At 41.2% G+C, this 23,822-nt stretch overlaps 5 protein-coding genes across 5 annotated transcripts; 1 reads left to right on the top strand and 4 right to left on the bottom strand.

Moving 5' to 3' along the window:
- Positions 1-251: 251 nt before the first annotated feature.
- GCK72_013091 (uncharacterized protein) lies at positions 252-9,307 on the bottom strand (the record flags this gene model as incomplete). Its single annotated transcript, XM_053729634.1, has 11 exons — positions 252-373; positions 1,536-1,590; positions 4,109-4,215; positions 5,866-5,951; positions 6,106-6,217; positions 6,924-7,159; positions 7,205-7,419; positions 7,465-7,784; positions 7,849-8,104; positions 8,155-8,340; positions 9,068-9,307. 11 exons carry the CDS (start codon positions 9,305-9,307, stop codon positions 252-254), a joined length of 1,935 nt encoding a protein of 644 aa, XP_053584406.1.
- Positions 9,308-9,629: 322 nt separating this feature from the next.
- On the bottom strand, positions 9,630-10,179 carry GCK72_013090 (uncharacterized protein; the record flags this gene model as incomplete). The annotated part of the gene is made up of 3 exons (XM_003100452.2): positions 9,630-9,811; positions 9,864-9,986; positions 10,068-10,179. The coding sequence occupies 3 exons, from the start codon at positions 10,177-10,179 to the stop codon at positions 9,630-9,632; spliced, it is 417 nt and encodes a 138-aa protein (XP_003100500.2).
- A 191-nt stretch (positions 10,180-10,370) lies between these two features.
- Positions 10,371-10,920, bottom strand: GCK72_013089 (uncharacterized protein; the record flags this gene model as incomplete). Its single annotated transcript, XM_003100487.2, has 3 exons — positions 10,371-10,474; positions 10,527-10,701; positions 10,750-10,920. 3 exons carry the CDS (start codon positions 10,918-10,920, stop codon positions 10,371-10,373), a joined length of 450 nt encoding a protein of 149 aa, XP_003100535.1.
- A 267-nt stretch (positions 10,921-11,187) lies between these two features.
- GCK72_013088 (uncharacterized protein) lies at positions 11,188-13,686 on the bottom strand (the record flags this gene model as incomplete). Its single annotated transcript, XM_053729633.1, has 5 exons — positions 11,188-11,322; positions 11,371-11,615; positions 12,254-12,391; positions 12,442-12,492; positions 13,566-13,686. The coding sequence occupies 5 exons, from the start codon at positions 13,684-13,686 to the stop codon at positions 11,188-11,190; spliced, it is 690 nt and encodes a 229-aa protein (XP_053584405.1).
- A 9,084-nt stretch (positions 13,687-22,770) lies between these two features.
- GCK72_013087 (uncharacterized protein) lies at positions 22,771-23,301 on the top strand (the record flags this gene model as incomplete). Its single annotated transcript, XM_003100451.2, has 3 exons — positions 22,771-22,833; positions 22,878-23,044; positions 23,094-23,301. The coding sequence occupies 3 exons, from the start codon at positions 22,771-22,773 to the stop codon at positions 23,299-23,301; spliced, it is 438 nt and encodes a 145-aa protein (XP_003100499.2).
- Positions 23,302-23,822: the final 521 nt, after the last annotated feature.

Raw genomic sequence — 23,822 nt, 5'->3', positions numbered from 1 at the left:
AGAAGAACTTCGCAATGATTTTCAAAAGAATCAGTGAATTCTTAATAAAATTATTGAAACAGAAGCTTTTCTATTATAGAAACGTCATTTTCCTAGAACCCCCGAAATTCTCTAACCCCCGTCCGTCAACCACATATCGTTTAAAAGACCATAAACTATTTCCAAACAGTCTCTCTCTCTTCCCCGTCCGGAAACATTCTTCCCCAACTGATAAGAAAAAAACAGAGAGATGAGTCATCTGATAAGAGAGGTCAAAACACCCACCTTCCACCGTGAACAATGTGCCCATTTTGACCTCCTCGTCCTACTGTAGATGCTCCCATATTGTTGTAGAGGATTCGGTCGTTCCACGTGGCAGATGTGTCGTGGAGTCCTGGAAATGGAGAAAGTTGGGTTGGAGAGTATTTAGAGCGAAGAACGAATCTAGAACATTGTAAACCGTAAATGCTAGATTGGAAACAGTTGAAAATTATAAAAGAAATTGTTTCTCCAATGTGTGAAGATGGATAACGAATCCTCGTAAAGCAATTATGAAAGAAATCTTTTCAATTCCGTAGAATAGTTATGTTTATTTCATAAACTGGAATCTAAACAAAACAATTTTGTTTCAACATGCTCATGAAACCGAATTCCTTTGTTTTAAGATAATAAAAATCATCAATGTGCTTACGAAATTTTAAAAAGGTATGTACGAACCAGGGCTGAGGGGTTTCGAAAATCTTTTTTCCGAAAAGGGAAATCCGAAAAAAATCAACAAAACAGTCTTGAGTACAAACTTAGAGAAAGGTTTCAGGATCAATCGAAAATCACTATTTTTGTTACTTAATTTTTGAAAATTTCAGTGGAAATTACCATAATGCCTCAAACTGTTATTTTTTTCTAAAACTGTCCGAAGTGTTTCTCACAGCCCTGGTACGAGGATGAATGAGTTTTTTCTCGATTCTACATAGTGCTTGTATTTGTTTCAATAATAAATTACAGGTGAGCTGAAGGAAATTCGGTAGGAATGATTCAGTTTTGAAATTGTATGAATTCAAGAAAACTAAGAAACTGTAATAAACGACCAACTTTGAACATAGTTTTATGTTAACTGGTTGTAGCGCTCGAAATGGGGCGTCCCAGATTTTTCCGGTCATTTTGGAAAACAGTCAATTTTTGTTGGGGAGTAGTCAAACTTTCACAGAGTCTGAAGACATAGCTTGGGACGCGATTTCCATAGTTTCAAAAATATAGGTTCATTTTTAACCGCTTTATGACAATCCGGGACGCGCGGGACGTCCCACCGCGTTCCATTTCAAGCCCTAACTGGTTGCGTTAACACCTGAAAAAAATGGCAGCACTGGAATCAATGCAAGGTGTTTGATTTCAGCCAAGTCAAAAACAGAGAATTCTTTGGAAGATCGGAGTTCAATTCATCTAGGCCAGGTTATGCATATTACAAAAATTTTCCTGTTATTCAAAATCAGAGTATCTCCAAGCCTCCTCTCTACTTTTCCCATATATGAAACGGAATATTTAAAAAAACGTAAACATACCGTAATTTCTTGGCAACGTGGCAGCATGCATCGGATCACCTGCGTACGGTCGGAGCTGGAAAATCTTGTTAATTATCGGATTCTAACAAACTAAAATAACGTTTCGAATGGTTACTCAATCAGTAAATTTTTGATCTGTACCCCACGGTAGGTCAAACATCGTAGACCTACCAAATTACTCTCATATAGAGCCGAGTCCGTATCCAAACTTGCAAAGAAATGGCTCAAACCAGGACGCCTCGACGTCATTTTTCGAATTTCAACAAAATTTTCAGCGAACTATATGAATTCCAGGTGTGAGTCAATAGGACACACGAGGTGAATGAATGGAAAACGGACAGCACAAAGTGAGCGAGGGGGGGAGAAGAGAGAGAGAAAGAGGCGGCAAAAGACAAAAAAGAGAAGAATATCAAAAAGAGAATGGTTGTGTATGATTCACACGTTATATAGATAGAAGAGACGAGAAAGAGAGGTTTTGAATATATTTTGTATATTTGAAATGAAACCACTCTCTCTCTTTCTGTCCCCGCTTCCCACTGTCGTCCAAACGACCAACATATACACATGATGAAGTTATGATATTCATATTTTTCAACTTTCCAGTTTCTCTGATATTTTATATTCTGACAAGGGAGGTGGGTGGTCGTTTTTTGCGGTTTTTTTGGACTTATGAGAGACATCAAGGATTTCGGCTCCGGTTCAGGGAGGTTTCCAATCCGATTATTTCAAAACCAGACGTTGAAAAATGTTTAAGTATGTAAATCGAGGAAATTCAAGTTTGGTTTCAAAATTTCAGATGTCTAAACGTCAAGGTTGCCAAGCGTCTTGTAACCAGTATTTCGGTTAGTTGGAAAAGTGAAGGTAGCTCAAGCTTATTTTGGTAGAGTTATTCTTTTTGACCATCTTTTTAACTAAAGTTCATTCTAAAACCAATTGGTGTCCAACTAGAATAAAAACTCTCCTTCCTGGGCGACACATCATTTATAACAATCACGAAACTGGTGGAATATTTGAAACAAAAATTTCGAAATTTCAGTTTCATTACAGTTTCAAGTTATTTCAGCAACATAGCTGTGCACTGGTGTCTTTGAATTAACTCGATGTTCTAAAAACCTGGTCCGAAATATTATAAATTGGTACATTTGAATTGATATGTGATCTAATTTTGACTAATTAATCAAAAACGAATATTGAGGAATACTGTCATCAATAAAACGTGTAATAGAAAACAGTGACTTTTTAAAGTTTCTGGTTTATCAGAAAACCCGATTTAAAAATACAGACGTGGCTTACTATTAGCTGAAAAATGTGTTTTTTTCAAAAATTAACTGTTTCAAATATAGCTCATATCTCTTGAAAACTTTCTTATACACTACCACTACAATGAATAGCTTTATCCCTCATTTTCGAAACCCAATTGCCTACTTTGTAGAAAGTATTATGATTGAACGACTAACCCAAGCAACTCTCGCCAAACTTGACATTTTTGAGTAACTGGAAACTTTTCGGCTGATGTTTTTCGATGCTGACAAGGGAACCTTTTAAGTGGGACCTAATGCCAGCAAAAACGACCTATACAGGTCGAAAGAGCATGTTTGAAAACCTATAAATCAACTTTCAAAAGTTGCTTACGTGACCTCTAAGTGGCTGAAATCTCGACCTGAAAATTGACCAATTTTACCATTGATTTGCTGTATCTCCTACCACGTTTGTAAAGACTACGGCGACAGTATAAAAACGTGTTCGAGTGGCGCAGGTGGTTAGAGCCTAGGAGGAGAAAAGTTTTGCCCTGGTTCGACCCCCGCACAATTTTTTCTTTTTTTTGTTAATTTTTCCCACTTTTTTTTCAATGAGTTTTTGGAATCTATCATATAAGTTTTTTGTACCACCACCAACGTGATTCCCTTCTGAATCCATTTCAAATGATGATTATAAGAAATTTCTGCCAGTTGACAGATGAAAGTGCTGAAATTTATGATTTATGATAGATTCCAAAAACTCATTGAAAAAAAAGTGGGAAAAATTAACAAAAAAAAAGAAAAAATTGTGCGGGGGTCGAACCAGGGCAAAACTTTTCTCCTCCTAGGCTCTAACCACCTGCGCCAATTGAATACGTTTTTATACTGCCGCCGTAGTCTTTACAAACGTGGTAGGAGATACAGCAAATCAATGGTAAAATTGGTCAATTTTCAGGTCGAGATTTCAGACACTTAGAGGTCACGTAAGCAACTTTTGAAAGTTGATTTATAGGTTTTCAAACATGCTCTTTCGACCTGTATAGGTCGTTTTTGCTGGCATTAGGTCCCACTTAAAAGGTTCCCTTGTGAGCCAATCGGATTCTGAAAATTGGAATTATACGGATTCAGAATAGAATCGAGAAGGATTATAATTGTCTTAAGCATTATCTGTTTATATTCTGTTTCAGTTATTTCTTAACCAAGAGTTCAATTCTTTGGACATAGTGAAACTTCAATATCTTGAGCAGTCAGATGGTCGAAATATCAGATTAATTTCTGTTTCAATGAGCTCTCAATCAAAAAGTGATTTCATTAGATACAATTTTATTCCCATACCTTTGAGAATATAATCGGACGATTTGCGTTTGGTGGATTGCGGTGGGATGGTGTTGGTTGTGGATAGAAACAGACACGATGGGGACCAATGTTTTCTAGGGATACACCTGAAATTATTATTTTTTGTGAGAATAACTATGTGAAATGGAGCGTGAACTTTAGGAATTTCTGAAACAGTCGAAAAAATTAGGAAAATGTTTGAGATGTTTGTGTTAAAATTTGGATTTCAGGGCTAATCCATTGTTCAAAGGAAGTTCCGAGAATATGCATAATCTGGTGAAACTTTGAGAGAACATCTCATTTAAGAACATCAAGCTACATTATGTGTTACATAACACTATGTAAAATCAATTTCCACGTTTCAGAGTATTTTCGGTGTCACAATATTGGTTTATCGATGAATAAATTCCACTGAAATAGTTCATCTAAGTTTCGACTGGATATTTATGTAATAGGGAATGAAATCAGACATATGTGATATGATTTTGCCCAGAGATTCAGAAAGTTCAAAAACAGTGGAAACTTTTCGCTCGACCACTGTTTCAGATATACAGTTTTAATCTGATTTCTGACAGTTCCGGTTGATTTATTGTGCGGTGAAAACTTGAGAAGAGCATCTTGAGATGGTAACCTATCGTTCTTCGGTAATACTTCAAACACATTGATCCGTTTTAACACAAGATTTTGAAACTGAAACTTTCAAATTTTCAAAAAATATATCTGTTTCTACACTATTGTATTGAAGGGTGAAAGAAGTATCTCTGATTTTGTTTCAAAATTCCAGAGGAAACCTAAACTGTTTTGGATGTGGGCTTAAAAATTGTTCTGAAGAAAGTTAGGAGCCGCCAAGTTGCCAAAAATCCCTTGTAATTTTTTTGGGCACAGTTTCAAGAATTGCCTTTTTAAAGTGGTTCTGTCGCGCCCGTAATATGCTATATTACAACCGCGACCCTTTCGGCGACTCATCTTCGACTCGTCACCTCACGATGTCCACACTAACCGCTTCCGCTCAGTTCCCCAGCTCATAATGGCTCAATTCCCCAAGCTTCATCGTCCCAATCAATAATCCCCGCACCTCGCGGCCGAGGGACGAGGAGCAGTGGCCGAGGAAAACCCAAAGGAAACGCGCCCCGCTGCACTGGCGGCAAAACATGTTTCGGCGGGATTTTCTCAATTCCTAAAAAAACATGTTTCGCTACTCCCCACTCACTTTTCACTTCACTTTCTCACTTTTCCTACTTACTTTTAACTTCCCCATCGAGCGGAGAGGTGAGTTCTCACCTCTCCCTCCAATAAGTTATTCCCCAGCTGTTGGCTCTTACCAATAAATGATTATTCCCTAACTCGTATTCATTCTCTACCACCACTGAACCACACTATACCACCACCACTGAACCACAACTCGTCTTCAACGTCTTTCTATCACCACCGATGCCTATTTATCTCTGCTCTACCCGAAGAGGGGAGTCGGCGGGGATAAATAGATCACCTTCAACCAACGGCGTCGCCACAGGTTCATTCTTTAATTATTGATTTGCACTTAACTGCAACTTCAGAAAAAAGTTTAAAAAATCCCGATTCGGACTTGTGTATTTACTATTTTAGAAGACAAAAATTCAGTTCTATCACAACATTTTGAAACCGAACTTCTCACTTTTTCAGACAAATTTTGTGTTTCAAATTGATGGTAAAAGTAATTTATTGCCACCATTTTTTTGTTAATAACGGCAACTGATGATTGTAAAAATATGACTAACCTCTTCTCAATTTATCCCGGAATTGAATAGCGTCATACGTTTTCACGTTGGATGAGTGTCTTCGGATAGTCGGCGAGATTTGGGGTCTGGAAATTTAATTAAGTGAATCATGAATTCAAAATTGAGACACAAAATTACATGTATAATTAATTTTGATTTTCAAATAGTAGGTTAGAAAAGCATAAAAAATGCATAGACTGACTAGAGAAGTATGGGGGAATATAAGGCGAACTTTTGTACTTTGATCTCTTAGCAAGCTCAGGTACACTGTACCCACATCCGTTGTTTACATAGTGACTCATCGCTGGTAGCTGCTCTTCGTATCGATTTTCATGAATTCTAGCCGATTTATCTGTTTATCAATGAAATTTGCATATTTGTCCACAAATGAATGTTTACGGTTACAGATTTTCAGACTCATGAAAAATTCCATATATCCGTTTCAAATTTACATAATCTGAATATCACTTGTTCAAGAATTCCATGGGTTTTAGCACCATACACTCTCTCTTTAGCACACACAGATCATATGAAGAAGGATTGTCGGGGGTTCGACACCTTTGCGTCTCTCAAGAAATGCACTCAAATTGCACTCTCTACACTGTGAGAGGCCACTGGCTCTTTAGCACCATACACTCTCTTTAGCACACACAGATCATATGAAGAAGGATTGTCGGGGGTTCGACACCTTTGCGTCTCCCAAGAAATGCATACAAATTGCGCACTCTACACTGTGATAGGTCACTGCCTCTTCAAACACATACTCTCTCGCGGGCACGCACACAGATCGGACTAAGAAGGATTGGACCACAATTCTACATACCTCTCCCTCTCCTCCTCTCTCACTCTCACTCTCACTCTCACTCTCTCCCAAACCCGACACATCTTTCAAACTGACTCTTTTTCTTTGAATTTTTGCCCGATAATTTCCCTTAGACTTGATTCTAACCTATTTATTTACAGAACTGAGAAAAAACAAGAGATTTATACTGATGATCTTCTCTGCATCCGCTCCAATTCGGCAAGTGCCAGTCGGCATGCGCTCCATTGCACCGTACCCACGTCGACGATCCTTGAAGTCCCCAGGGAACGCGCTCGACTCAAAGCGGTATAAAAAATACCGCCGCTCCAGCGATTCATTCCCTCGGTGACGATCACCACGCCATCGAACGTCATGCCTTGGGATTTGTGCACTGTGATTGCCTCTGCCATGACCACAGGAAACTGGTGCCAATATCGTTGACCATCCGTGAATAATTTACGATCGAGGTACACAGTCTTCTGGTTATCCAGTCTAAAGATAAATATTTCAGATCAGGTTTTATAAGAATAATGTTACCTTTCCAGCACCAGATATTCCCGAGAGTTGCGAACCAAACGAGCCATCACACCATTGGCCAAACCCTCAAGTGGCAAGTTGTGTGTCACCATGACTCTCTTGCCAACAACCAGTTTTAAGGAACATCTTTCACCTCGGAGACTGAATCCTGTTGTAGTCAACGAAGACTCAGTGCTTGGCTCCAAAACGATACGCTTTTTCGAATGGTTGAATACCTGAAACATGCTATATGAATTTGTAAGTCGATTTTTGAAACAAACCCATTCGTTCAACGCTTTGACCATTGCGCACGTCTTCGCGAGAACCATGAAGACTTTATCGGGGTCTTCATTTTCCAAAAGTCGAATTTCCCGGTAGATGTCTTCTGGCATGCCTCCATCCATCCGGCATTTGTGGTGAAGGAAGCCACTGATCGTTTCGGTGCACTCGCCAAGACGAATTGCCGCAAGAACTCGGGCTTCCTCCCGATCCTTCGCCCGGATGTTTTCCTCCAATTCCAACATGTTGAAGAGCCCCCAAAGTCTTGATGGTGACTTTGGGGTGACAGTTGCTCGAACGGCGCGGTACTCACCAGGTACGCCTGAAAATCGGCAACGTTTATATATATATATATATATATATATATATATATATATGTAACTCACAGCTGAAAACGTGTTCTGGAACACGAGAAGACGTGACCGGTGGGAGTTGCAGGAAATCGCCAAACACCACAACCGAGACTCCACCGAACGGATTGTCAGATCCAAAGATTTCCTGGAGCCGGTGATCGATCTGTGCCAGAAACAGCGCTGAGATCAGACTGATCTCATCAATAATCAGTACACGGAGACGACTCAAAGCGTTGAACAACTGGTTTGTTGTGTCTCTACTCAACGGGGTGAACGGTTTTTGGCCAGGCTAAAATATCTAATTTACAGACACCGAAATGGACGAATTGGAAAACTTACAAAAATTCGAAGAAGCGAGTGAAGCGTCACTCCTTGAACGTTCTGCGCTGCCATACCGGTATACGCCGTGATGGCACAAGACTCCTTGTACCCATAGTGACAACGCACGTGGTTGGCAAACTTCCCAAGGACCACACTCTTCCCACAGCCAGCAAGTCCCGAAAGAAAGTCAAAGAACTGACTGCCCTGAAACGACGTAAGTTTTTCACTCAATTCAAAAATATTCAGAGACGTCTACACAAAAAAAAATTTCTATACGACTAAAAATCACAAAAATTCCCCCACTCTCAAAAATCCTCCGCTCTCAAAAATTTCCCACTCTCAAAAATTTCTCACTCAGCATGACTACCTGGCTACAAAAATTTCTCTATACGACTAAAAATCAGACATAGAGCCAATTTCTACACAAAAATTTCCCACTCTCAAAAATTTCTCACTCAGCATGACTACCCGGCTACAAAAATTTCTCTATACGACTAAAAATCAGACATAGAGCCAATTTCTACACAAAAATTTCCCACTCTCAAAAATTTCTCACTCAGCATGATTACCCGGCTACAAAAATTTCTCTATACGACTAAAAATCAGACATAGAGCCAATTTCTACACAAAAATTTCCCACTCTCAAAAATTTCTCACTCAGCATGACTACCCGGCTACAAAAATTTCTCTATACGACTAAAAATCAGACATAGAGCCAATTTCTACACAAAAATTTCTCACTCATGGCTACCAATACTCTACGAAAATTTCTATACTCTACGAAAATTTCTATACGACTAAAAATCAGAAATAGGCCCCCTCCACAATCTTTAGAAAGCCAAGTACCCGTAAACTTTTGGAAAAATTCTGCACCCGTATGAACGAAAAGGTTTTCTAATCAAAACGGAACGAAATGTATGTATAGACTTACTGATTTCAAGTGGTCCACCATTTTGTCGAAGACTTGCTCTTGAGCACTGGTGAGCTTGATCTCGTCCCAATTCCATTCCGATTTCGCAGGTGTCTCGCATCTTTTCGACCAACTCAGCGACTCACAAAGCGGCCGCGATAACTTAGAGCTACCGTAAACACGATCTCCCAGCGTCGAGACGTAATTCTTAGAAGAATATGGATGGTAGCGGGATTTAGGACGAACAACAGTGAAGTTCATTTTTGCGTTTACTTTTGCGTTTGCTTTTGCAATCAGTATGAGAATGAGTTCCAAAAAAGGTGCCAAGAAAAATTCACTAGAGGGGGCGGAGTCGACTGCTTCTACTACCATACATGATGACTAAATTTTGAGCTACTTCGAAGACACCAACTATGCAAACAACATAACTTAGGCGAAAACTGGGAATGTAGTACGAACTAGGAAACTGACAGAGGTCATCTGAATTTTGTAGGAGATATACACAAAACATGGATTTACGGATACCAAATTTATTTTTGGAACAATAGTCATATTATAACAGATATAGGGCAACAACATCAGCTTAATCATAAAAACGGCCAGCTTTTCTCTCCATTTCCATCCATTCTGCCTGACCATCCGGGATGTAATCAGGATCCATATCATCCTCACTGGCCATAGATCCCATAGAGTTATCCTGCTGCTCCAACCCTTGTTCCATTGACTCTAGCTCAATTTCACCCAATGGCGAGTAACTTCGGGAAACTGAAAGAGAAATTTTGGAAATTTGCCGCAAAGTAGTGGAGAGAAAACTTACACTGAGTCATCTCCGGCACACTTTCATCTTCCCGTTTTTGCCCCTCTACCGAACCAATTTCGAAGTTGACCCACCATGGCTCTTCATCCACAACTTCCACAATTTCAGCAGATTGAATTGGCTCTGAAAATTACTGACCGGTCAAATTTTCAAATTGAAATTTCGTAATTGAAACTCCTCTCCTAAATTTCCATGAAAACGTACCCAGTTTGGGAATACCCTCCCACATCTCCATAGCTTCTAATTCCAGAAGTGCACCCTGTCCATCCGGAATAGAATCCATTTCACAATCAGAATCTCGAGAATTCAGGTCCATGTCAGTGTGTGTGTCTCGGCAAACAAACTGTGCCAGGTCCCACGACTTTTTTCAACAGTGTAACACAAGACAAACAGGCCCACTTTTCATTACTCATAATTTTGGAAGACACGAACCAACACCTTTGTTTCAAAAATGACGTAAGCACAGAAGAAGAAGAAGATATGGGTCAGGAACAAAAATTATCAGATTCACAGATTGAACTCCTTCTTGAGTGATGGGCAATCGTGCTGGAAGAACTTCATGTTTTTCTGGGCAATGAGATGGGAACGGCACACGGTGCATAGAGCTAGAGCTGAAATTTGGGAATTGGAACATTTGAAATATTTTGGTACAAGTAAACTCACGAATCTGGATCATTCCATCTTCAATCTTGACAGTTTCACGGCTCGAATTGAATTTTTTGCATGGGACACACATGTGGACAATGAGGGGGTCCAATCCTTTGAAAAGACGTTCCGGCATAACATTGGATTGATCCTCAGTAGGAATAATTGACTCGGCAGCTTTCTCATATAGCCACTATAAACAGAACCATTCCTAGTTTTCTACAAATTAAGGCCAACTCACGCGCTTTGCACCAGATTTTTCAATTTCAGGGACCACGAGCTTCTTTTTTGGAATCTTCTTCATCGGAGCATGGTTAGTCTCTCCATCATCTTCAAAATACGGACGTTTCTCACGTTGACTGTTCATCTTTGGTTTAGCAATAGTACCATAATCGGATGGAACACCAGACATTTCTAAAAATCACACGAAATTTGGAGCGAAAAATTTATCAAGGTGAGAAGCACTACAGGAGAAGCAAATGAAAGGTGGGAAAGTGAGGATGTGGGAAAAGTGATGAGCACATCACGCTTAAATAGGTGTCTGAAAAACATGAGTCATCCACAGAAAGGGGCGGGCACTAGAAAAATTCAATTAAGCAAGGGTCAGATGAAGCATGAATCATCATCGGTAGGAGAATTTTACAAAAAACCACCGACAAGAGGGCAGCGAGCAAACAAACTAAGGTTTTGGGTGAATGTGGACGGTAGGCATGGAACCCTTGGCAAAGTTGAAAACGAAGGCTTCAGGCTTCTTTTCAGGCTTTTGAGTTGGGGCCGATGTATAAAAGTACTGATCCAGACCATTCGAAGAAACCTGAACAGTTTTGAGATTTTTCAATTTCCAAATGTTTGTAATACTCACCACTCCAACTTGATCTTGCACACTAGGCGGATATACATATCCTGTGCCTACTTCATTACTGGCGACAGACTTTTGAATAACCATTGTGTTTTCAGAATGAGCAGCTACGCTAACGATGAGATCACCGTACTTGTCAGAGAGATGGTCGATACGACCGTGGAGCAGGAAGAGATGAGAAGAAATGAGGAACCGGAAGAGGAGGATGTTGTGATGACTCACACACAGGCTGCCGATGTAAGTATTTTCTTGAAACCTGAAAAACAAACAAACTTGACCAAATTTCCAAAATTATAGGGGAACCTATGCCCAATTTTTCAAAAATGAGGGGAACCTCTACCCAAATTTTGATTTTGTACTTCGAAACTTGAAAAATGAGGGGAACCTCTACCCAAATTTTGATTTTGTACTTGGAAACTTGAAAAATGAGGGGAACCTCTGCCCAAATTTCGATTTGAGAACTTGAAAAATGGAAAATTGAGGGGAACCTCTGCCCAAATTTTGATTTTGTACTTGGAAACTTGAAAAATGAGGGGAACCTCTGCCCAAATTTCGATTTGAGAACTTGAAAAATGGAAAATTGAGGGGAACCTCTGCCCAAATTTTGATTTTGTACTTGGAAACTTGAAAAATGAGGGGAACCTCTGCCCAAATTTCGATTTGAGAACTTGAAAAATGGAAAATTGAGGGGAACCTCTGCCCAAATTTTGATTTTGTACTTGGAAACTTGAAAAATGAGGGGAACCTCTACCCAAATTTTCAAATAGAAACGTTTTTCAGAATCAGTTCGGCGGAGCAAGCATGAAAGTGTTGCGTATGTGGAAAGAGACACCACCAGAGGCATATGCAAAAAATTTCGAGTTTGTCAAGTTGGAGGTTCGCTTACCAAAATCAGCCACAATCGGTGCTTTTGGTCCAAACCACTTTGGAGAAATGGTGATGGAGCTAGTCACGAAGTATGCTCCGAAGAACGCCACCGACGAGACCAGGGTCGGAGTGACCTTCGATTCACCAGATTTTGAAGCTGGAACAGCGGTGGGACTGGCCTTCACCCCAATTCATACTGTCTCCAACCAGAAGATTGTGCAGACATTGGAGCTACTTTCACAATCAAACCGGTCTCCACTGGAAATCCACAATCCAGTACTTCAAATGACTTTGAAGTATATTACTCCTCCCTCGGGAAGTGGGAAAAGAAAGATGGGGTTCAGCATAGAAGACATCTTGGAGACAAATCTGTTTGGGAAACGACGCTCGAACCTCGATGATCAAGAAGACGCAGGAGGAATGGACGTGCTGGACCTTCTGGACGATGCTGCGGAAGAATCAGAGGAAGATGAGGAAGAAGACAGCGATTTTGAGATCGATGTCGATGGTGAAGTCATGGAAGGAAGGAAGCCAAGAACCAACATTATGAAAAATGATGGTAAGAATCACAGTTTTACAAGTTTTAACGTCCAATTTTCAGTAAGATTCGACTGTCTTCCACACGCAGTGTACCAGGCAGCCATGTACAATCAGGCATACTATGGAGAAACTGTAGCCGATCGGAAGAAAGGAATGGCCATGTACAAGCAGTCAATCAAGATTTCACCCGACAAACCGAATCAATGTAATGCCCTTTTTCAAGCGGTTCGAGAAATGAAAAGGGTAAGTCGATTCCCCATACGAAAAAAAAAATTCATAAAGTTTCTACAGGAGGCTGGCATGACAAAGACCTATGATTTCGGTTATACCGATATTCAACAACTCCAAGACACAGTATTTGCCGGGAAGTTACAGATAGTTGTAATTGTTGAACATCAGTCGACGCCATACTTCGCCGGACCATACATTGGAGAGAACAAGACGATAGCACTGTTCCTGAAAGAAGTGAACGGAATGGGTCACTTCGTAGGAGTCCGCAAACTACCACCACTCCTCAAAACAAAATATTTTTGCTGCCTCTGTTTGGTTCGTTTTGGGACTTTTGCAGCACACTACAACTGCCCACGCATACACCATCCTTGTGGAGCTCTCGATTGTCCCGAAACTCAAGACGATCTTCCCCTGTGCTGTATAAGATGTACCGCAGTGTTCCGATCAACCGCCTGTCTGGAAAATCATCTGAAAAAGGGTGAGATCAACATGAAATGAACCATATATATTTATTCAAAGTTTACAGGATCCAGAGCGGGAAAAAGTCGATGCGACCATACCAAATTGTGCAAGAAGTGTGGCGAAATCTACTTCACAAACAAGAGCAAAGTGGCGGCAAAACACGAGTGTGGAAAGAAGTGGTGTAGAAGATGTAGGACGAAACGAGCGGAGACCCATCATTGCATACTCTCAAAATCGACCAAGAATGAGAAGAAATTGACCCGAAAAAGATTCGTCTACGACTTTGAGGTTGGTTGAAATTCATGAAATTCATACAATTTCCTAATTTTCAGAGTATGGAGGAGGAAGATACCGGAGAACAAGTCCCTGTCCTGTTCGTTGCACTTCGTTATTGCAAAAGTTGCTCTACATTTATCCCAACGAACCTACAGGATGCTGCAGGCTCCATCTGCGAACAATGCTCACCAAACGGTCGTTGCACAGTGATAAATTGTGTTTCGGACGAGACCAGATTCACCAATGTTGCTGATGAGGCCACCGAGTGGATTTTCTCCAAGGAAAACAGAGGATTCATTGGAATTGCGCATAACGCATCGGGGTAAGTATTTGAAGAAAATTATGAAAACTTAGGTTTTGTGGTTTCAGATACGACGCGCAGTTTATCCTGAAAAGTCTCATCTCCAGGAACAAAGCAAGTCCAGCAGTGATCATGGCAGGAACGAAGATAGTTAGCTTGAAGCACAAGGGAGTCAAATTGATCGACTCTTTGAAGTATCTGACCATGAGCCTTGCAGCCGTTGGAAAGGCTTTCAGAATTCCAACGGAGAAGGGGTAAGTTTTCTTTGATTTGGAATATTTACAAATTGAAACATTCAGAGACTTTCCGGTGAAGTTTATCAAAAGAGAAAACTTCGACTATGTCGGCGACATCCCAGAAGACAAGTTCTACAATTTGGAACACAAATCCACCGCCGCCAGACAGAAGCTCACCGATTTCCTAAAGGAAGAGAGAGCACAAAACAAGCAGTTTGATTTCGCAGAGGAGCTGTTCAAGTACTGCTACTCGGACGTCTTCATCCTGGCGAGTGCTCTGGTAACCTTCGAGAATGACTTTGAGGCGGCCACAGACGTCTGCTTGTTCGAAGTGAGTTTTTCAAAACTTGATATATAGTAAACCACGTTTTCAGGAATCCGTCACGGCAGCTTCAGCCGCTATGAAGGTTTTCCAAAGGAACCACCTTGCTGTGGAGCGACCGATTGTTCTCGACGCCCGTCCTTCAGCTTCCCGAAACTCGTCGATCGTCAGCCAAAAGTACCTTGCATGGTTCGGCAACGCAAATAAGGTGGATATCGCCTCTTCAGCCACGACCGGGGAGAAAAAGGTAAAATTATTGAACGAAAACCTCTCAAACTATCAATGTATTACAGATTGGCAAATTCAGCGTGGATGGATTTGTCGAGCCTTGCCCAAAATTTCCACGTGGACTCGTCATCGAATTTTTTGGCTGCTATTGGCACGCACATGAGTGCCGGTACACCAACCAGTCGATAATTGAAGGATTGACTGGAGAAGCGATCCGGAAGCGGGATGAAGATCGACTTCAGTACTTGCGAGAGAGACACGAGGTGAAAGTCGTTTGGGAGTGCAAAGTGGAGAAGCAACGCTCGAAAAATCCAGTCATGGCCAAACTTTTTGACGAATACCAACCAATTGTAAGGAGTTTTGCATCTAATCACATCAAAATTACCAGTTTTAGGGTCTCATGGAAATGGAAAAAGCACTCTCCGGTGGTCGAACGGAGGCCTTCAGACTCATTGCCGATAATAGCCGATGGGTTATGAAACATGTTGACGTTGTCAGCATGTATCCAGCTGTAATGAAGTCTGAAGAATTTCCAATCGGTCCACCAAAAAGTGTCCAACTCTCAAAAATCACCACACCAATCGTCTCAAAGTTTGGAGTTTACTGGAAAGGGTTCATTTCCTGTCGTATCGTCTCGCCAAAGGACCTGAAGCTGCCACTACTCGGAATGAAGCCAGATGGGAAACTACTTTTTGCCCTATGCTGGAGTATGTTGACAATTTTCACTGACTATAATAACATCAAAATTTCAGCCTGCGCCAAGACCCAATCTCAGGTCGACTGCACGCATTCGGACGAGGAGAGGGCCTTCACAGGGACATTCACCACTGCAGAAATAAGAAAAGCGTTGGATTTGGGATACAAAATCACCAACGTTTACGATGTAAGTCTTGAGATTAGGAATCGTTAAAATTTCCGAATTTTCAGGCAGTGGAGTATGAGTCCTGGGCCAAAAACGATGAAAGTGGAGAAGGCGGATTGTTCACATCATATATGAACAAGATGATCGCCCTCAAAATTGTAAGTTTTTTCAGAAATACTCTCAAACTTCATATGAATTTCAGTATGCGAGTGGATGGCCATCTGATGTGACCACCGACGAAGAGAAAAAGACGTTCGTCGAGGACTACAGGAAACAAGGAATCATTTTGGACAATTGGGACCTTTTCGAAGAAAGTCCAGGACGACGTCTTTCCTCCAAACTCTCCATCAACTCACTCGTAAGTTTTGAATTATTCAAAGACATCCATCAATGTAAATTTACAGTGGGGAAAAATGGCACAGCGTGTTGATATGCCAAACACCGCCTTTTTCCATGACCCCGCACAGTTTTGGAAAATGTTCCATGACACTTCCATCATTATGGAAGCTGTCTGGACATTCAAAGATACTGTTATGGTGGTACATCGGACCAGAGAGGAGTCACTGAGAAGCTTGGCAACCGGTGCCATGCACATCGCGGCCCACGTCCCCTCCTATGGACGTCTCCACCTCTACCGATTGATGGAGCAAGTCGGCGCTGAAAATATCTGTTACACAGGTAACCTGGAAAAATATGAATTCTGAAATATAACATTTCCTTTTCAGACACAGATTCGGTCGTGTACAGAGTTCCAAAAGGTGCAATTGATCCATTGGAGAGTGAGATGGGACCTTTCCTCGGCCAATGCACCAGCGAGTTGAGCGGAAAAATGGAAAGATTTGTCACCACGGGTGCCAAATCTTACGCCTACAAGGAGATTTTGGAGAATGGAGATGTCAAGGTAACATCAATTTTTATCGACTTGAAACAATCATATTTTGCAGACCAAAGTCAAATCCAAAGGCATCTCCCTCAACTCGGAGGCCGCCAAGAAGGTCACAATGGAGCAGATGGAGAACATGGTTGAGGAAGTGTTGAACGGCGTCACTCGTTCCACCATCGACGTCCCACAACAACAAGTTCGAAGAGACCGGAACCACGATGTATATTTCAAGGAAGTATCGAAGAAGTTCCGGTATACATTCGACAAGCGACGGGTGCTACCAGACGGGTCCACACTTCCATATGGATATTCTAATTAAATCTGTGATATATTCAAATTATACTTTTCCCAATAAATTATACACACAAGCAAGACATTTTATTTGACGACAAGTTCACAAGCGCGTGCGGTGTACGCACACAGAGGCAATGCGCACAATTTTACGACGAGTGCGCGTAAGGTGTATGCACAACCAAGACACCCTAATTTTCGACAAGTCAGAGTATTGCGAAATAGGAACTTGGACAAAAAGCGGAGAGTGAGTATTGCGAAATCGGTACTTGGGCGAAAAACGGAAAATTTTTGGAAAATTCACAATTTCTCCCAGAAACTTGGAAATTTTGACAAAATGAACGATAGACCTGAACATGAAAACACTCGACAACTCATCATTTTCATTTTTCGTTAACATGGTTCTCCGACTTTCGTGGCAAAGCACAATGCTAATCGTCGGCCCCAGTGGTCAAGGGAAAAGCACTCTCGCGCGCCAAATTGTGGAGCAACGGAATCAAATTTTCGATGTCAACAGTCGTGTATGCTTCTGGTACTACGACACCTTTGAAAGCGTACCAGATTCACTGAAAAACAGACCCGACATTCTTCTTCGAGAAGGTCTTCCAAACCTGGAAGAGCTGAAAAAGTACAAGGACCAACAAGCAATGATCGTAATTGACGACCTAATGACAAAAATTGACCAAAACTCTGGAATGGAACGCCTTGTGTCAGTTTTGGCACATCACTACGATATGACAATAATTTTCCTTCTACACACCATATTTTACTCGAAAGTGATCAGAAACCTCCGTTTGCAAGCAAGTTACATAATTTTGTTCAAAAACAACGCGGATAAATCGAGTGTAAGCTGTTTGGGGGCACAATTGATGCCTGGTGAATGCAAAACATTTCTCGCAATTTATAAAGACGCTACCAGTCTGCCGTATTCATATTTGCTCATCGATCTTCACAAAAACTGTCCTGAAGAAATTCGATATAGGGATAACATTCTCCCTAACAAAGTTACTCATGTCTTCACTCCAAAGTCAAAAGGCTGAATGGAATTTGGATTCATTCAACCAAATACTGTCACTAGCCAATGCTAAAAACAAAACAAACCGCCTTGCCCATATTGATGCCATTTCGGATAATTCACTCATTTGCCTTGTGGAATTCATTTTCAACATGTTGAACGGCTCTATTCCACTTTCCCGCGAACATATCCAAAAACTGCGACCTGAAACTGAAAACCTACGCCAATTGTCAATAATTCGCGATTTGGACAAGACTCGTGAATTTTTGGTTCAAACAGGAGGAAACCCAGTTGCCGTATTGCTTCCAGTTTTGATTTCCGCTGCTTCCACAATTCTTCAACATGTCCTACAATAAATATGTCCTGCTGACAGTCGAGGAGCACCAAGACCTAATTTCCCGTGTACCGCAAGAACCTGTCGATTCACTGTTAAATGCACCTATGGATAACGATTCAAAAATTGCTCATATACGTGCACATATCGCCAACGTTGTGCAAAATCGAATACATGGCTCCGGAATTGATGACGAAGACATCGGGAAGGAAAAAGTACCTGAAGAAGAAGCAAAGAAACCCACTCCACTGAGTGTTTCTCTCAATGATACACCACAAATGGATCAATTCCCACAAGCCGTTCAATCCCCAGCTCCAACTGTACCAGACGTTATCAATCCTGTCGCAGCTAAGAAGGAAATCATGTCATATATAACAAAATTTCCAGATATCTTCAAAATTTCAAAACCCACCGGGAAAATAGAGATTCGTGGTGAACCCGTCACAATTCATAATATCAATCGCATTCTTGACGACTTGACGGGTGAATTGCCACTACATGGAGTACAGCTGAATATGCACATACTCCTTGAGGAATTGAAAAAAGCAGGTCTTCCTCAACGATATCTTCTGAATCCAAAACGCCAGTACCGCACTCGAACTTCACCTCGTAGTTTTAGCGTTGGAAGGCTGTAATGTTTCAAAAAACTTTGGAACGCCTGTATACGGATCCAAAAAGTGGTTTTCGAAGTGTATCGAAACTCTTATACCAAGCACGAAAAGTTCATCCGGATATTTCAAGAAAAGATGTTGTCGCATATCTTCACACAAACGATGCATATACCAGACATTTTCCAAAGTCCAAAATTCAACATAACCCCTGGGTGGCAACTGGACCAGATAGTCATCATATGGCAGATCTTGCAATGCTTCCCACACTGAAGAAATACAACAACGGTTTTTGCTACATTTTGGTGGTAGTTGACGTGTTCAGTCGCTATGTTTTTGCCCGGCCGTTGAAAAATAAGATGTGTATGACGGTTACCAAAGCTTATGATGAAATATTGCGATCGAAATGGAGGATTCCAACAAAATTATATACAGACAAAGGTAAACGAGAGTGATCCTGAACCGTTCAATACATTTTTCATTCAGGTACCGAATTCATGGGGAAAGAGTTCCGGAAATTGTGCTCAGATTTGGATATTCGACATATGAACCCAAAAAACACAAACGTGAAAGCCTGTTACGCTGAAAATGCAATTATGCGTATAAAGAGGCAGCTGGAGAAATGGTTCACATCGGCGAGAAGCTTCGAATGGACACGAATACTGCCAGAAATAGTTGATGGTCTCAACTCAACATTTATGGAAACTCTTGGAACATCACCTGAAAAAGTCACCTGGAAGAATGCAGCCAAAGTCTGGGAACGGCTCTACGGAGCATCAAGAAGATACACACCGAAATTCAAAGTCGGTGATACAGTCCGTGTCTTGATGGAAAATTCACCATTTGACAAAGGAACGAGAGCCAAGTGGACCGAAGAACTTTTCATCGTCTCCAGAATTATACCTTACGATATCCCAGTGTATATTTTGACAGACACACTCGATAGAGAAGTTGACGGAATTTGGTACGAAGAAGAAATGGTCCTTCACACGAAAACTGACGAAATCTACCAAATTGACAAAATTATTCGAAAACGGACGAAAAATGGGAAAAAAGAGTGCCTGGTCAGCTTCAAAGGATACGACGCATCGTTCAACTCATGGATACCCGCTTCAGATATAATTGATCTTGATGGATAGTCCCATTTGGTCTTGTGGAAACACAAAGTGCTCAAGGGCTCTCATCGTATTTTGTTCTCAAGTTTTCATTGTCTACACTGTCAGTTTTGTTGCTCTATATAAAATTTGTTCCAATTCTGACCCTCAACACCAGTGGCTTGCTATTCTTGGTTCCTGCATTGGGTATCTACTACCAAACCCAAGACTCGAAAAATGAGCGATTTCTACATAACTCTCGTGAGCAATGCTCACGCAAATTCTTCAATCTCCAATTTTAACACCCAACTACCACGCACCATCAACATGGACCGGGAGTTTGAAGTTGGACTTGTCTCGATAATTTATCCATCGTCACATGACCTGATTTCTGAAATGCCTGAAGAGAATGGCTGGAACGAGAACGAGTTTGTTGTCTGGCTGAAGAATACTCCTCTGAAATGTAGTGTTCCAAATTGCACATTTTCCACCCCAAATGAACTTGCGGAAATTCTGAATCATACACTTGCTCAACGGATTGATAAGGAATTCAACAAAACCAACACGAAAATCGACATGTTCACATACCAACCCCTATTCAAAAGAATTTTGGTGAAAAGCCCTGAAAACGTGACACAAGTACACTTCTCGGCGAGATTGTCATATTTCATTGGACATGACCGAATCATCAAAACTTTCCCAACACTAGGAAAATATTCAACATACTCTGGATCCGACTTGATGTATGTATATTCGGAAAATCTTGTGGAACCACAAACTGTAAGCCACATGAAAGTCCCACTTTTGAAGGTTATCAACATGAACACGGGAGACGGGGCAAATATCGAGCAATCTTTCACAAAACCACTATATGTACGTGTTCGACCGTCTGAAGTGTCAAAAATTGGAATTCAAATCAAGAACGACCGAGATCATTTCATTCCATTCAATTCTGGAAAAATTGTCATCGTACTTCACTTCCGTCCCGTCAGAATTTCATTTGATGGCTGAATTCTTGGTCAACAACCGACGTATTCTACTACCATGCTTGTATATTTTGATCCTGACTCTTCTGTTGATTGGACTGCGTTCTTTGAACCTGACCCAAATCAAGGAGGTTCTGGTGGATTTCGTGCCGGAAGTATCTATCAGCGAGGAAATGGCCCGTTTTCGCAATTACTCGGAAAACTCTTCATTTCCGCTGTCCCTCTACTGAAACGCATGGGTGTTTCACTAGGTCGCGAAGTAATGGACTCGTCACTTCGTGTTGCAAACGACGTTGTAGCTGGTGACCCTTTCAAAAAGTCGCTATCTAGAAACGCCACAAATTCTTATAATTCTCTTGTCACTCGTGCTATTGATAATCTTGGTCAAAAAGGAGGACGCCGAAGACGTCGACGTGCTACTACCAAAACCAAACCAAAAAAGAAGAAGAAGACTACAAAAAAGTCTAAGAAGCCACGCAAGAAGATTGCCCGCAAGAAGAGAAAGCTCCCGAAATCATCAACCCGTAAACGTGATATTTTTGGAAAATGGCAAAACTAGTGGATAAGAAGAGTGCACCATGTGCCACGGCGAACATCTGTCTATTCGATACTCCACCAAGCCAAGTAGCTTTCAACAAGGGAAAATGGATGACATTTTCGCCTTCAAACCCTGTTGATTCGAAAGGACCGAATACGTTCAATGTGTTTGACAGCGCTCACTTTTTCCAACTCAACAAGACATATCTTTCGTTCAAACTTCAACTTGTCGGATTGAAGAAGATGAAGAATACCGCTCAAGAGGAATTCATTCCAACCGTGGCTGTTGCAAATCTCATTGGATCCACATTTTTCAATCAAGTCAAGCTATCTTTCAACAATGTCCCAGTCTACGATTCAACACATTATGCATACAAGGCCTACATTCAAACACTGTTTGGAGAAAACGAAGACACAAAGATGGGATTTTTGACAGCAGCAGGATGGGATAACACAGATGATCTAGACAACATGGAGAAGAGAGTCATTTCCACTGGCGACGGTATCGATATTTGTACTCCGCTGTTTTTGGAACCTTTCCAAACCGAGAAACTCTTGATCCCACACATCAATATCCAGTTGGAACTCTACAGAAACACCGACCATTTTTGCCTAGAGTCTCAATATGCAGAAATGACTGGAAAATTGCAAATTTCCGACTTGAAACTTCATATGAGGGCCATCGATGTCGTCCCATCTGCAACAATTGCCCTGGAAAATCGACTAAGAACGACTCCGGCTCAGTATCCTTTCACAATTTCAAAAGTGAAGATGATCACAATTCCTGAAGGACGGATGGAAATGCCATTCAACATGCTCTACAATGATATACTTCCACGTCGAATTATTGTTGGTCTCATTGCCCCAGATGCCATGGAAGGAAACCTGTCCAAAAATTGTTTCACATTTGCCCATCATAATCTTTCCGAAATCCAAGTTGATGCAAACGGCACCATGTACCCACCTCAACCAATCAAATGCGATTTTGCAAACAAAAATTACGCTCAAGCTTTCACAAGGATGTACGAAGAGTTGGGATGCATCTCAAACAAATCTTGCCCTCGCATTTCCTATAAAATGTTCCGATCGGGATTCGCCTTTTACGTGTTCAACCTAAGTCCACTTGACTCTACAAACTCATGGGAACTCATGAAAAATGGCAGCACTCAACTTTTCATGAGGTTCAAGGAGAAAACACCCACAGGCGGGTTGAACGCACTGGTTTTGTCTCAATTTGACGGAATGGCGACAATAGACAGTTTCCGAAATGTGACGGTGACTCAGCACCGCGCTTGATCACTTTGCTTTGCACAATTCATTTGATCGAAAAATGTTGCCAGGAGTCGTACGTCCAATCAACTTTCCCCCCAATTATACCCCACTGCCACCAGGAGTAAGTCTTTACCCATATAATTTTTCACGGAAAACTGTTTTCAGTATGTCGAATTCAATCTTGCTTCCCATCTGTTGATGCTTGGACGTGTCGAGCATGTATCTCCTCAAACAATTCGTGGTCTCAATCAATTTCTTCAAGAAATGGAACCTGTAATGATGTGGAATTCGTGTAACGGATGTCTCATTGGTGCTGAATCCGAACTGAGCCTGTAAGTTTTGAAGGAAATCACATAAAATTGCAAAATTTGATGTTTTCAGTGATGCGACTCCAACTTCCCACAGTTTCTACCACAAATTGGCCGCAAAATACCAAGCACGCCGTCGTCTTCGATTCACCACCGTCAAGCGCTATTTTGAGGATAAGTATAAAATAACCCTTAGTTATCCAAATTCCCCACTTCTCCGTGATCCTTCTGGATCAATGTTCCCAATTGAATGTGTCTGGATCCGTTTCCGTGTTCGTTAATAAATGTCGCTATCAACCAGTCAACTTGAAAAATTTCTTGGCAAATGCCGCATCACAAGAACACATTTTCATGGAGTTTTTCCATGTGACAGGAATCCAATAATTCAAAAACGGCCATGCTCATTTATATGGAATACAGCTCCTAGTGATGATTCGGGCGAGCATTGGGTCGCTTTGTGGGTAGATGACCGCAATTTTGGATATTTTATGGATAGCAGCGGGGCTGAACCTCAACCCGAATTTCTAGAGTTTTTCACCAAAAATTGCATACAATGGAAAAGGGTGTTCAATGTACCGATTCAAGGGCTTTTGTCAAACGTTTGTGGTTACTATTGCATATACTTTCTCATACGAAAAGCTATGAAACACTCAAACAAGGCGATACGGGCCCTTTTTTCAACAAATTTGGCTAAAAACGACAGCCTAGTCCAGAAATGGGTGAAAGTTCATCTGAAACGCTGCGAGTGTCGGGTATATAACCCGTTGAAGTGATCAATCTGCCATTCATCATGTCTGAAACC

Source organism: Caenorhabditis remanei, chromosome IV, assembly GCF_010183535.1.
Source record: "Caenorhabditis remanei strain PX506 chromosome IV, whole genome shotgun sequence".
In the NCBI taxonomy this organism is placed as follows: Eukaryota; Metazoa; Nematoda; class Chromadorea; order Rhabditida; family Rhabditidae; genus Caenorhabditis; species Caenorhabditis remanei.
The sequence above is the reverse complement of the archived record's forward strand: the minus strand, read 5'-3'. Positions and strand labels throughout refer to the sequence as shown.